This window comes from Myotis daubentonii, chromosome 10 (assembly GCF_963259705.1).
Source record: "Myotis daubentonii chromosome 10, mMyoDau2.1, whole genome shotgun sequence".
Taxonomy (NCBI): Eukaryota; Metazoa; Chordata; class Mammalia; order Chiroptera; family Vespertilionidae; genus Myotis; species Myotis daubentonii.
The window spans coordinates 77903468-77918379 of record NC_081849.1 but is presented as its reverse complement, the minus strand read 5'-3'; the positions used below and the strand labels follow the sequence as shown (position 1 = coordinate 77918379).

Below are 14912 nucleotides of genomic sequence, written 5' to 3'. Positions count from 1 at the left end.
TGTAGCTTAGTACTGAGCCTTTTGCATGGCTACATAACCCCACGTTCTTCTAAACAATTGCCATCCAACTCTAGTCAGCATAAAGCCAGACACTTCCCTTTCTTCTGGGAGTAATATCAAAGTTGGAGTTCAGATGGCCCGGGGGATCACCAGTCGCTGTGATGATGGCCATGTCATTTAAGAAAGAGGGAAAAAGAGATCTCATTTGTAGGCTACTCGAGTAAGGTGTCACTAAATTTTAAGCAAACTTTATTCAAGGAACAGACTTTACAATGTTAATTGTCAGAATGAACCAGTGGGAAAGAGGGCCAAATGGTTTGAGTCGTAGAAAACATTGGATTTTAGGCCAAAAGGAGGAACGGAGAACCTCTTGTCCAAATCCTTACATTTTACAGATGAGAGATGTGAAGCCCCAAAAAGTGCTCCCAGTCAGCCTGCGGTCTCATGCCCCGGCTCTCCAGTGGTAAGATGAGCAGGTAGTTCCCGGGCCCGTCACTTAGACCGTTCCCGTCTGTGAAATCTGTCCTTCGTGGGGATCAGAAGACTCGCTTTCTCTATGAAGAAGGGGTGCAGTAGGAGACCGTGGGGCTCCTTTCCAAGCGGCCAGACTCGGTCGGTCTTCCAGGGTGCTCTTCTCGGGGCTCTGGGCAAAGTCCTCTGAAGCCATGATAACAAGAACTGTAAGAAAATGATCTCATTTCTTGGAAGTTAATGCTGCTTTTCTATTGAATAATGTAGACAGCTTTTTCCTCAGTGCATTAGATATACTCCTTTTCCATATTTAATTTATTTTTGACAAGTTTGACACCCTTCAAGGGGCTTAAATTCTGGAATATTGACAAGTGTGCCTCGGATAGAGAGTCTTCGTTAACATGTGGGGGAGACCTATAAGGTCTACTTCCACTTAAATCTAAAGAGACCGCTACTTAGAAAGGGCCGCTATTTTCACCTTTTGTAGGAAGGGGCCCCTGGCAGACCGTGGTGATTTTATTTTAGAGGAGAGCTATTTAGATAAGTAATAATAGTTAGATCATAATAGTTCCTTGATGGACATCATTATTATCACTTTTTTAAACATTGATTTAAAGAATGAGGGAAACTATGAGTCACATGTATCTTGCCAAGGATCACAAGAGACAACCCGGAAAAGCAGTCTAGTCAATAGTACTAGTAATAATAATAATAATTATTATGAGGATTATAAGGATTATGAGGATAGTGAAAAAATCCCTATCAGCTCCTGGAAGACCGATGTTGGTAAAGAATTTATTCTATCTAGTTGGTTCTTGAAGTAACATTTACAAAATATTAAAATAGAAGCCTTGCACTCTCTCTGGCTCAGAATTCCAGAAGCACCCTGTCTTTGAAATAAATATTTTCCATACCACTGGTAAGAGGACTCAATCTGAAGCAAGGATTAAACTGTTGGAACCTAACTTACTATTTCTAACTAGAGGCCCAGTCCACGAAACTCGTGCACTGGTAGGGCCCCTAGTGGCTGCCGGCTGGGGCCTCCCTCCCTTCCCCCTGCCAGCCCTGCCCCCTGGTCGAACTCCCGGATGAACTCCCTGTTGAGGGGAAAGTTTGCATATTACCTCTTTATTATATAAAATTATTTCCACCCATCCTTACCAAAGGATGCCATGCTGATAGGATTCTACGTTATTAAAGAACATAATACCCAGACAAACAAATGCCACACTTCCCAGGAGTTTTCTAGATGCCTTTAGTTCATGGGACTTTCTCATTTGCCGAGTTATTTGACACTATCGCATTTCAACGTCTTTTTATTTTTCTGTGTGTTTTCTTTTTGGAAGAACTCATTATTTTGCTATTCTGAATTCTTCTTCTGTGGGGGATGGGGAATTGGTAATTCATCAAATTCTGAAAAATCGGATCTATTAGTATGAGTGGGAAATTGGTGGGAATATCAGCGAAATCAGACTTTCAAATGTCTGCCCCTTCCATTTTTTTTTTTTCGCATGGCAATGAAGTTTTGAACTAAAAGTACAGAATGACCATGCCCATGAGTTTACTTTTAGGAAAGAAAGTCCCACTCGTTTTACTAAAGGTCAAGTCAAGTTACTAAACGATTTGCTTTGTTAGAAGAGGTGATGTGGGTGCTCCTAGATGTCAACTAGCTCCAGGACACTCACATGGGGTCCTGAGAGCATGAATACACAAGGAGTTGGTGAAAGCTAGAGGATTTTGGCCTTAACCAGTCCAGAGCTCTAGCACTAATAGCGCCAGCAAGAATGAGTGAGTTGGTCAAAGCGGCCAGTGTGCTGAGAACTTACCACCCGATTGTCCAAAATTAAACAGTACAGCACTGCTGCTTTTCCTTCTGGGTCTAAATAGCCTTGGGGCAAAGCAGACTTTGGAGATCTGGTTTACCCAATACCTCATCTATATGTGAGCTCTTGTGACTCTGAGTGTAGAACAGCTGATTAAGTGCACACTTCCTGCCACTGGGAGACTTGGAGGAGGAGAGTGAGGCAGGAGGGCACCCCCCACCCCCTGTCCTCTGGGCCTCTCTGGATTGAACAACCTCCCTTGAGGAAGAGCGCATCCAAAGGGAAACAGTGACTGTTCAAAGGGAACCGTTATTCTGTCTCAAGGAAGGAAGAGAGAAAGGATTGTGTCTGTCTGCTTTGTTACCAGGAACCAGTGGGGAGCCCTCTAGAAAACAGGACCCATCCAGTGTCCCAGATTTGGATCACTGAGGGCAGCTCTCCGGCTGTTCACCTGCAAGGAGGTGCATGGGTGGGGGCCGGCTGGTTTGCCCTGAAGGGTGTCCTGGATCAGGGTGGGGGTCCCACTGCGGTGCCTGGCCAGTCTGGGTGAGGGGCTGAGGGCTGTTTTCAGGCTGGGAGTGACTGAAGTTCCCAACCGCTCCTTTTTTTCTTTTTTTTTTCTTTTTTTTCTGGGCCAGCTTTACCTTGAGGCTTGGCTCCAGCTCTTAGGCCTCCGCGGCTGTAAGTAGGTTTCTGGCCTTTGCTTACAATGTTGCGAATCTGCTGGCTGAAGTCTGGTGGTATTTGTTACAATGTTTCTTAAACTGCCCGCTCAGAGGCCTGCAGTCACAGGCGCGGAACGTTGGTTTCCTCCAATGATCCTCCATCACTGAGGCAACCAAGCCTCATGTTAGTTTCAAGCTGCCTGGCTGCCGGCCGCCATCTTGGCTGACAGTTAATCTGCATATCTCGCTGATTAGCCAATGAAAAGGGTAGCGGTCGTACGCCAATTACCATGTTTCTCTTTTATTAGTGTAGATAAACAATATATAACACACAATGATTTATATTAATTTTAAAATTAACATTACCAATTTTATGATTTTTATATTTCTCACAAGCTCTGTAGTAATTGGAGGAAGAAGAAAAATATGACTTATTTTACATTGCAAAAAGAAGGGTACCTTTGTATGGAATATCTGTATCCCATTTGACCACCAAAGAGACTGTCAGAATAATAATTTTAAACATACTATGCACCTATGTAACTAAAATATTCAAAACTGATGACAGGTTATTTAAAAACTGGTTTGTTAACTGCCATTTGGATCATGGATACTGTCCTTCCAACTGGTGCACTCTCTCTGCCTTGGTTCTGAAATGTTAGAGGTACACAGCAGGCTTCTTTGTACAAGTGTGAGTTGGGGCAGAAAGAAGATGCATAATGTGAAAAGTCATGTAGTGCAAAGTGCTTACTTGAATCAGTAGTAAGTTTAAGAATTCTTTTTCCTTTAAATATATTTTTATTTATTTTGGAGAGAGAGGAAGAGAGAGAGAGAGAGAGAGAGAGAGAGAGAGAGAGAGAGAGTTTTGCTGCTGCACTTATTTATGCATTCATTAGTTGATTCTTGTATGTGCCCTGACCGGGGATTGAACCTGCAGCCTTGGTATGTTGGGGACGATGCTCTAACCAACTGTGCTACCCAACCAGGACCCGTGTGTATCCCTTTTAAGAAATTGATAATATATATAGTACATATGCAGAAAAGTACACAAAATAGACACTTATAGCTCCACAAAGTATAATTAATTATCAGAGTGAAAACCTGCAACCACTAACCAAGTCTAGAAAATAGAACAATCTCTAACACCCTGAAAGTCCACCAGCTCAAAGGTAAACATTATCATGACTATTCTAACACTAAAGTTTAGATGTGTCTCTTAATTGAACTTATGAGATTATATATTATATTATAATCTTTTGTGCAAGGCCTTTTTTCACTCAATGTTTTTCACATTCTAGTTTCTTCATTTTTATAGGTGTTTCCTATTTCATTGTATGCATTTTTTGCCTATTCTATTGTTAATAGATATTTGATTGTTTCCAATTTTAATGTGAATGAATAACAGTGCTCTGAATATATTTGACGCTGTGGCACATGTTTACATACTATTGTTGGGTATGTAACAGGGAAAGGAATAGTTGGAATATAGGGTGTGCATCCGTTCAAGTAGATAATGACCGACTATTTTCTAAAGAGTTTGTACCAGCGTATACTCACATTGTTTGAGAGTTCCTATTGCTGTAAATCATCATCAATACTTAGCATCATCAGTCTTTCTAGTTTTAGCCATTCCAGCGGGTGTTTAATAATAACTCATTATGGCTTTAATTTGTACTGCAATTATAAATGATGTTTATGTACAGTTTGCTAAGATATATTAGAAAAACCTTTTAATATTAAAAGCCAAAGTATAATTCAAAACATACTTTTATTTTGACTATGTTAGAAATGCATAATGCCTGAAAAAGTGTGGGGACTAAATAAGTTAAAATACTGACAGTGGTTCAATCTGGAGAGCTTGGATATAGAGACCGACCTTTTTTTTAAAAAAAAAAATTCTTAACTTTTCCATTTATGGGTGTAAACTCCTTTTATATTCAGACATAATTAGAAAATAAAAATGAGAAAGTCATTGTGAAAAATCTCTTGAAATGATGTTCATCATTAAAATAAATATCCCCCCCCCCATTTTCTTCTTGTTGAAGAACGCAATCATAGCTCTTAAATTATCTGTATAAGAAAATATTCACACTAACAGTGTGAATGTGCGCAGTAAGCAATGTTTTAACCTTCACCTTTAGTGGTCACTTCTAAGCAGATCCTATCTACATTTGGTAACAAGGTTTACATTCCATATTTTTCATCACCAAAATGCATGCTAGAAGCCCCCTTTGGTACTTTTTGACTGTGCTGCTTGCTCATCAGATAACATTTGCTCTAATGCATGCCTTTTATACTGGCTGCCTCCTGCAAGTCCCACGGTGGGGATCGAGCCTGCCACCCAAGCATGTGCCCTGACCGGGAATCGACCCTGACCTTCTGGTTCATAGGTCCACGCTCAACCACCAAGCCACACTGGCTGGGCCACATGTATACTTTTCACCTGATTTGACTATAAACTCTTTGCGATTAAAGACTGAATGACCATATATTATATTTATTGAAATCCTCCCCCCAGGTGCTGAAATCATAATGGATTCTTAGTAAACAGATTTTCAATAAATGTTTACCTAATGAATATTTCATTGAAATAGTCGTCTGTGTAGTTATACATGTAGTTTTTAAAACTTGAAATCCAACATGGTAAATGTGTAAAAAGCCTAAGTCAGTTCAAAATTCATGGGGAATATAATTTAGCTACAAAGATGATAAAAATGGGATTTAAAACTGAACCATCTTATTCGTTAGGATCCTGGCAGTTTAAAAGGGTGGATATTTACGGAGACGTGAACAAGGTGAAAGACCCTCAAAGTGACCCTAAAGCCCAGCAGCCCCCAGGAGTAGCAAAAGTTGGAAGAAGTTCCTATTGCTAACCTGAAGGTGCAAACAAACTGATTCATTGAGGGCTGGAGCCCAGGAAGAGAGGTCACACTTCTAGAGGGGTGGCCATGAGGTGGCCAGCAGATCTCAAGCTAAGGAGAGGAAGTGACTGGAATAAATACCCCTGATCCCTCTTCCCTCCACTGCCAGCTCCTGCCAGTGCATCTCATTAGGAGAATCCAGAGGAGAAATGAGCCAGCTGATTTAGACCCCAAAGACCAGCCTTCCTGGGCATGCAGGGGTTCCCAGGTGAAGAATGGTAAATGGCAATAACTGGCAGAACCCTCTGTGTATGTAAGGGTCCCATGATAACGCTGGGCAGAGACTTCTGGGAGCTCACCTTGAATAGAAGAAAACATGAAGTTTAGGATTGTGCAGATTTCTGGCAGTATTTAGTACATTAGCCATGGACATTTTAATGGTTTCCTTCACTGTATGGAAAGCAAATTTTTTATTACAAATTTTGGATTATTAAAACTGCGACTATTGAATAATTAATTCGTTGGTTAAAAATACATTAGAAGGGATAACTCCCTTTGTTCTCTGTTAGGCCACTGCTTGAATATAAAGAGTGGTTTACTTGTTATGGGAAGAACAAAGTTAAACAAAAAAATAAATTTGTTATATTAAAAAAAAACACACCATTTCATTCTTCTGGTAGTTGGAGCCCTCATACAAAGATGCAAGGGGAATTATGTACATTTCCAGCGTTCCAAGCAACATGAAAGCAAATTGTAATAATCCAGCATACAAACCTTGTTTAATGCTCTCATAATAAGTCACGCAAGTGATTAAATACTGTGATTTTAATCTTGGCATTTTAGTAACCCAATAAGATAGATGAAAAGGCAGTAACAAATTAGATTATTTAATCATATTTCATTCTAACTAAGAAGGTATTCTCTGCAATGTGTTTTTTGTTTTGAAGGTTATCATACATAGTATAATGTTTAAAACGCTGTAATAACAGTCTTTCTTCTACTCTTTTTATTGTAATCTATTTTCATGACCTTTTAAAAAATGTAACCCAAAGTCAAATCATCTCCACAAACACACACACCATTTCATATTGCTTTCTTGCTTTTGGGAGAACATCAAAGTAATCCCCACCTTCTTTCTTGTCTGAAACTGTACGTTATATATAGCCATTGGAAAGAAATAACAGCCACTCATTAGGTCTCTATGGCCTTGGACGGACAAATAGGTGAGAGCAATGTAAGGGACACTGTCCCTGACTAAGCGTGCTGGGCCCGCATGCCTGAGCCCAGGTGCAGAGGTAATGGAACAGCAGTTGTGCCCTGGCAGCCCAGACAGCCCTCTATAGCTAGGGCATCTCTGGTCCCCAGGCTAAAGTTAGTATGACTTAGTTCAGAGGGTCACAGTCATATTGCTGTGCTCTTTGGCGACAACATGAAAGGCCTGGAATCTCTGTACTTGGAACCGTTCTAAGTTTCAGTGTTCTTTTAAGAACGTTTCTTGTTTGGGTTTTTCTCTCCTGGGTTTGTGCTGTCCTTCAATTATTGAGTCTTGTCCAGCCCCAGAACAGAGAGGGAAGGGAAAGCTACCGGCAGAGGAAGCCATGGGAAGCCAACAGCAATCTTCAAATTGTGTCTCTACTAAAAATATAAACCAAGAAAGAGACACTTATAATTTTTTTCCTGGTGCTACTGTAATCTTCAAATGAAGATTTTTAGAAAGTTTGACAAATATTTACCAGGTCAAGTTTATGATAGTTTGTGAAATTATATATGTCATTGACATGGGAAATTTTGTGGCTGCCTTCCTCACAACTCCCACCTCCTTTCCTTACCATAGAATTCCCCTCTCTGGCCGTAACCTTGAATGGCACTTGCACACAGCAATAAACACACATCTGCCTATTAAGTTTAAGGAGGTTACTTTTCCCTCTCAAATCTGCTTTCCAAAACAAAACAAAAAAGCTGACAAGTGATGTAGCTTCTGGGAATTTGGAAGTGACTTTGGTTAGGTAATGTTAAAAGCAGCTCTCTTGAAAAACTATGATTTATATATCTTTACATCCATGTCCAGTGGCACTGGAGCCATTGGAGTTCAAGGTTGAGAGCTCAGCCTTGGTGGCTTAGAAACTGATTTATGTCGGGCTTCAGCTCTAGAAGCATGTCATGCTAGCCAACTCCCGGGGGCCTGGTGTGGAAACAATTAATCAGTGATCAACTTCCAGGGAGAAACTGAGCAGCAAGGAAACCAGAACGCCCTGCAGACAGCTCTCTGCTGAGTTGAGAACCACACACACATGAGAGTTTTGGGGGGTGCTTCTGACAACCCCCAGGGACATCAGCAACTCTCTCTGTTTACTGAGTGTCAGTGCCAGTCATTGGCAGCAGCCCTGTGAGGGAGCTATTATTGTTCCATTTTTGTGTTTATCAGGGAACTTCTGCTTAGTGACACTGTCAGTGATGCCTCAGTTCAAGTCCAGTTCCCTCAAATTTCTTGTATCTAATTACTGAGCCCCTGTTCTTAACCACCTTATGTGGTTTTACGATTTTACTAAGAGGGGCCTGGGGAATCCAAGGAACACTGTCAGGCAGGAGAGCAAAGCATAAGATTCGCTTTGAAAAGAGGGTTCCAATATTTCAGTGTTTGAAAGTCATGATATGCTGTTTATGCCATCCCTAATATACATGTGTGTGTATGAGTGCATATGGCTGTATTGTATATGTATGTAAATTAGGAGTGGAGTATATTAGCATAGTGTATGATACCAGCTCATTACATCAGGCTTTACTCATACTCACTTGCCAGGACCCCTACAAGGTGGGTATCTTCCCTGTGGGATCCTTGAGGACCAGGAGAGGGTAGGTATGGTGGCTGAGGTTGCATCTGAGCCCTTCCATGTGCCACTGCTCTAGGGATCTGTCTCACTTGTCTCCAGAATTCCTAATGACCCCTCCCTGGGTAACCCATCCTATCTAATAAAGAGGGAATATGCTAATTGACCCTCATGATGTCGCAAAGATGGAGGCACCCACAGCCAATAAGGAGGAAATATGCTAATTGACTGCCATGCCCTCAAAGATGGCAGTGCCCACAGCCAATAAGGAGCGAATATGCTAATGGACTGCCACACCCTCAAAGATGGCGGCACCCAGCAGTCCCCTCAGCCCTGCCGCTCCATGCGCCTGCCTTCAGAGTCCCCCAGTCCCCTTCGCCCCCCAGCTGCCCAGGGCCAGGGCTGGCCCAAGCTGCAGGCAAGCCTCGGATGTTGGCTGCCCAGCCTCCCAGGGCCACCTGAGGCTCAGGTAACCAGGGCCCGCTGAGGCTGGCGCTGCCAGCAGTGGCAGCAGCAGAGGTGTGATAGGGCGTCGCCTTCCCCTGATCACGGGGTCTCCTCCTGCCCCTGAGGGCTCCCTGACTGTGAGAGGGGGCAAGCTGGGCTTAGGGACCACCCCCTCCAGTGCATGAATTTTCATGCACTGGGCCTCTAATACTAAATATTTTGCTATTCATATTCTGGGGATGGCTAGTTTCTCTCTTTAGGGCAGTGATGAACTTACAGTTTTCTTACTTGTACTCCAGTCTGAAGGCATGTCCCACCACTGTGTTTAGAACTAGATGACCCAGTAGCTCCTCAGCATCATCTCTCTGGAAGTGACGTGTGATTATGACATTCCCAGGGTGGGTGAGGTTGCCTGGCCTCACCTCCAGGAGGAATCAGCCCTCTTCCTGTGTTGCTTCTTCCTGGAGTTCCTGCCAGGGACGATGGGAGCAGGCCTAGATTCCTTCTCACGGCAGTGCTTTTAATAGTTATCTTTGGTTTTCTTGTGGAAACTGGTCACATGAAAGTGAAGGCCTGGGTGCAGACATCAGACGTCCAGACTTGAGAAAATTGCCAGCCACCTCCTGGCTCCCTTGCATCTTTGGGTGGTGACTGCTCATCTCCCACCTCTGTAATTTTCATGCAATTCCAGATGCAGATTCCCCGCCCCCCCCAAAGTGTGCTTCTTCAAATTGCAATCTAAGCCTCTGAAATATTCCCACTACTCTTCTTAATTCTGGAATTTCAGAAAAATAACAAGTTTCAATTTTCGTCTAAACTAAAAAAACAACACAAGTAAGAGGTGCTATTGCCGTCACTGATTTTTGGTTCAGGTTGTTCAGACCCAGTTTGTAATGGGTCACAAAAGCTTATCTAGGAGATATCACTTCATGGATTGCTTGAAATGTCTACTTCTCTACATTTCTGCTGCACCGGTCCCATTATATGCCTACAAATAAGTTTATATTTGGTAATAATTATTTTGAACCAGTTTGGAAGGCTGATTTTTCCTTTCTGGTAGAAAATGAATTATTGGTATGGAGCATCCCCTGAGCTCTAAAGTAGCAACATGTCTAAATGGAGCTTAGAATGTAGCACAGCGAACTTGCTTTGTGGTAAAGAGCTAAAATAGGATATACTAATAGGTTATACCGATTTTTATTTAAAGCAGAAGTAATTTTACTAAATTCTGAGTGGATATGGGCAACCTCAAGTTGTTTTTTTGGAAAAGAAAGCTTTTTTTTTTCCTGGTGGGGACTTTTCACTCTTCTTTCATGTAAATTAAGAGAACTGGATTTTTATTTTACTTCACCAAAAGTGGCATCTGAATAACAAGAAAAAGCCTCTTTTTTTAGTTCAAAATGAAAAAAAAAAAGAATAACAAGGAGCAAGCGAGAGAAAATCCCCCCCCCCCCCCATATTTCAGTCTCTTTTATTTTCTACTGAGAGCAAATTCATTATCTGATCTTCGGTTTCATTTATTTCAGTGCCTGTGCTGTGCACGTGGTGGAGCCGGCTTCTCCCAAGATTGTGTTCTGACAGGGTGATAGGGGCCAGAGCCCTGCCGTCAATATGCGCTTGCTTTGAGAGGCGTGCTGAAAAAACACGTTTCCCCTCCCTTTCACTTTACACTTAAAGCCAGTCGCATAAGAGGAATTGGCTGTTCTCCGCAGATCTGTCTCTATCTTGGCTTCTCCCTTTTGTAGCCGGGCCCTCCGTCAATGGGACAACGGCGAGCGCAAGTGTTTAGCCTGTCGTGGCCAGTTCACTGGATTATCCACACAAAATGTTTCCTATTGAAGAAGGAACAAGGCAGGGAGGGTGTTGTACAGTCTGGCTATTCTTCAGAAATGCCTCTTGCAGGGGCTTCAGGGACTGGCTGTGGGGAAGGAGGACCAGGAGGGGATCGGGGTACGGTGGCAGCAAGGTGTGTTCGAAAATTTATTTTCATCAGCCCAAGTGTACAGCCTGCTTTAGCGCCCCCAAAACCAAAGCAGGGGCTTGATCAAAATCTCATTCTTTCCCGGCTTTCCAACCCCAGGAGCACTTAATTACTGATTGTTCCCTGAATGTGGCTAATCAGGATGCCATGTGAAATATGAGTGTGAGAGGAAGCCGGCTTTCATCCCCTGCCTTTCAGAGAGGAGGAGCGGCCCTCAGCACAGTGGAGCTCAGATCTGTGAAACTGGTTTCATTCATATGCAAGACTTCGCAGTAACGCTCCCGCAGGGATATGTGGAGTGTCCGATTTCACATTTTTCAGACCTTTGCAGTTAGTCACCTTTCTTATGGGTGGGCAACTCTGCCCTGTGCGTGCTCCGATTTCCAGTCTAGACACATTTGCTTTCTTCTCAATGCAACACCATGATGGTGAGAGGTAAGTTTTCAGTGGTGAAATTAATGATCAGGTCAAATTGAAAATAGGGTCTCAGAAGCTACTTTAAGCTCAGATGCCTGTTGTTTAGAATTTCTTCATGAAAGCCAAAGGCAGACCTTTACTTTTCTATATTCATAGTGTCATAAAAGTTTTCAAAGGTCAATATTCTTTGCCCAAATAATCGTATATACTACCTGCATTATGTCACCATGACTTTAAGGTAAAAGAAAGATATATTTCTGATATCCCCCAAGACACCTTGAGTTCACTTCAAATCTTATGTCCTCTCACAGACAGCCTCTGCCTATGGTGACACTTGTTTGATGCGTACTTCTTGTACCCGGTTGGTTTTCTTTTTCCCCAGGCCTTCTGCCTTATCGAGTAGCCCCACGTATTCGGACCTGCCCTTCATTAGGATCTCCCCGCACCGGAACCCTGCTGCCGCCTCGGAGTCCCCCTTCAGCCCTCCACATCCCTACATCAACCCGTACATGGACTATATCCGCTCTCTGCACAGCAGCCCATCCCTCTCCATGATCTCCGCAGCCCGGGGACTGAGTCCCACAGATGGTAAGTCTCAGACCGATCCATTTTGCTTCTGTGCATCACGCCACCTTCTCCTCCTGCCTCCCCTGGGACATGGTGTTGAGTAGCTTTGTTTATTGAGTTGTTTCCCACATGCCAGACACTAGGCTAAGTGCTTTGAGCTCATGCTTTCGTGCCAATGTAGAGACACCGCCATCAGGGTGGGGTTATTATCTCCATTTTCAGGTAAAGATAGCAATGTGCAGAGGGGCCAAATAGTTTGCAGCCTCGTCCATTGGCCTAGTACAGTGATGGCGAACCTTTTGAGCTGGGCGTGTCAGCATTTTGAAAAACCCTAACTTAACTCTGGTGCAGTGTCACATATAGAAATTTTTTGATATTTGCAACCATAGTAAAACAAAGACTTATATTTTTGATATTTGCCATTTAACAAAGAAAAATCAACCAAAAAAATGAGTTCGCGTGTCACCTCTGACACACGTGTCATAGGTTTGCCATCACTGGCCTAGTAGGTGGTGGGGGTGCAAAATCCTTGTTCTGATCCACCTTTCTGTTTGGCGTCTTGACAGAAGTTTAGACTGGCCCTGTAAGCCTTCATACAGTGAGCATATGTAATAACTGGAGCCTTTTGCTCACTATCCAGGGTTTACTTTTCTGTTCTGCAGTACATTTATACCGATGTGTCTATTACAGCGGCTTTTCTCAAATGCCAGTGTGCATATGGATCACCTGGGGATGGTGATAAAATGTGATTCTTTGTTGGGTGGGTCCAGGGGTGGCCTGAGATTCCGCACATCTGTAAAGCTCTCAGGTGATGTCAGTGCAGCTGGTCCATGAACCACGCTCTGAGCAGCCAGGTCTTAGAGAACTTGATGGTTCAGAACTGATGCTGCCCTCTGTCCTTGATGGTACCAAACAGAAACTGGGAGAGGGATGTGGTGGGAAAAGATAAGAACTTTGACTTGAATTCAGTAATACCTGATGCTCAGGTTAAGCTCTCAAGGATCAAATTCTGGTTGGTTCTATTAGCCTCCAAATGAATTACGTTGACCTGACCCTTTTTCATTGGGCTTGTGTATTCTGCAACTGTCAAGTTCTAAAGCATTCCTTCGATTCAGGCAGAACATGTTCCATTGCATACGCATGTATACAAACTCACTTGCCCACAATTGCCAGAACCTGAATTAAGGTCCAGAATGGCATAAGCTTTATTGACTGCGGATGGCAGGCTGTGTGTTCCCTGCAGCAGGTCACAAATCCCTGGTGCTTGTTGGGGAGCTCAGAGAAACACCATGGGCCCCATTTCACTGAGCAGCATTTGAAGGGACCCTGCAGAGTCCCCATGTCTACGCAGACCACTCTCCGAGGCTGGCTGTGTGTGGTGGGAACAGTGTGTGGGAAAGCCGCACGAGGCTGCTCAGTAAACATTACTCAGTTGTGCTTCCAGGAGTAGCAGTGCTCCAGAAACAGCTGCCGGCTCCTTATAAGGCACCTAAGGAGAACGAGTTTTGCCATTTGGACAAGATTCACTTTTTTTTCAGTTTTATTGAAATATAATTGACATAAGCACTGTATAAGTTTAAGGTGTATTGCATAATGACTTACGTATACTGTGAAGTGATTACCTCAGTAAGTTTAGTTAACATCCATTTTCTCATATAGATAGAAAAAGGGAAAAGAAAAAAAAATGTTATCTCCCCTGTGATGAGACATTTTAGGATTTAATGTCTTAGCACCTTTCAAATATACGATCCAACAGTTAATTATGTGCATCATATTGCACATCCCCAGTTCTTATTTCTCTTATAATTGGAAGTTTGTAAGATTTACATTTTAAAATGAAAACCATCAGAGAGTCAAATGCAATCTTCTGGTTGGGATTTGGTTTTAAAATGGAAAATTACCTCCATGGAGCACTTGGGAGTTTTGGGAAATGACTACCAAGGGGACCAGAGCCTGAGAAGGGGAAGGGAGGTCAGCTAACAGTGGACTTGAAGTTGTGCCTGGCTTGTGGAAATTTAGTTGAGCCACTAGAAAATTAGACCTCTAGATAAAGGATCTTATCCTCTGCTACCCGTAGTATTTCATGGTGTGTGTGAGTAAGACATTTTTTTATTGGTGGTTCTACCTAACTCTTCTTGCCTCAAGAGTCCAATGATACCCAATAAAATAAAGTCAAGTCACTGATACTACTTTCCTGTGGTCTAAGAATTTTTAGTCTATATCATGTCTTTATCATGTATAAAAAGTCTGTGGGCACACCATCAGTAGGTGAGTGGATAAAACCTGTGGTACATTTATACCATGGGATACTATGCAGCAGTGAAAAAGAAGAATCTCGTAGCCTTTGGGACAGCATGTTGGGACCTGGAGAGTATCAGGCTAAGTGAAATAAGCCAGTCAGAGAAAGTCAGTTATCACATGATCTCACTCATGTGGAATCTAAGTAATAAAATAAACTGATGAATGGAGTGAGTCCAGAGATAGGGAAGCATGAAACAGAGTGTGGAATCTCGGAGGGAAGGTGGGGGAGGATGGATGGGAAGTAATCAACCAAAGACCTTGTATGCATATATGCATAACCCACGGTCAGAGACAGTGGGGTGGTGAGGGTCTAGGGGGACAGGAGTGGGCTGGAGGGTTTGGGGGGGTAGAAAGGGGGTATATGGAATACTTTCAGCAATAAAGATTTTAAAAGAAAGACTGTGGGCACAAATGTGAAACACAAAGCTATTTATAGAATGCCAGTTTTTCCACATAATAATTGCAAAACTGACTTTTAGTGCTGGAATGCCACGTGCTAATAAGCACTTACATGCAGCACTGCATTCCTGCTCCCAACAACCTCATGGGCA

General features: G+C 42.8%; 1 protein-coding gene across 5 annotated transcripts in view; it reads left to right on the top strand.

Annotated features, from left to right (window-relative positions):
- The window catches only part of GLI3 (GLI family zinc finger 3), a 274791-nt gene that overhangs the window by 170264 nt on the left and 89615 nt on the right, over positions 1-14912 (top strand). For all 5 annotated transcript variants that reach the window (XM_059655751.1, XM_059655750.1, XM_059655749.1 and 2 more), the window contains one exon: positions 11876-12081. In XM_059655751.1, the coding sequence (XP_059511734.1) occupies positions 11876-12081 (206 nt within the window). The remainder of the gene's footprint in view (positions 1-11875; positions 12082-14912) is intronic.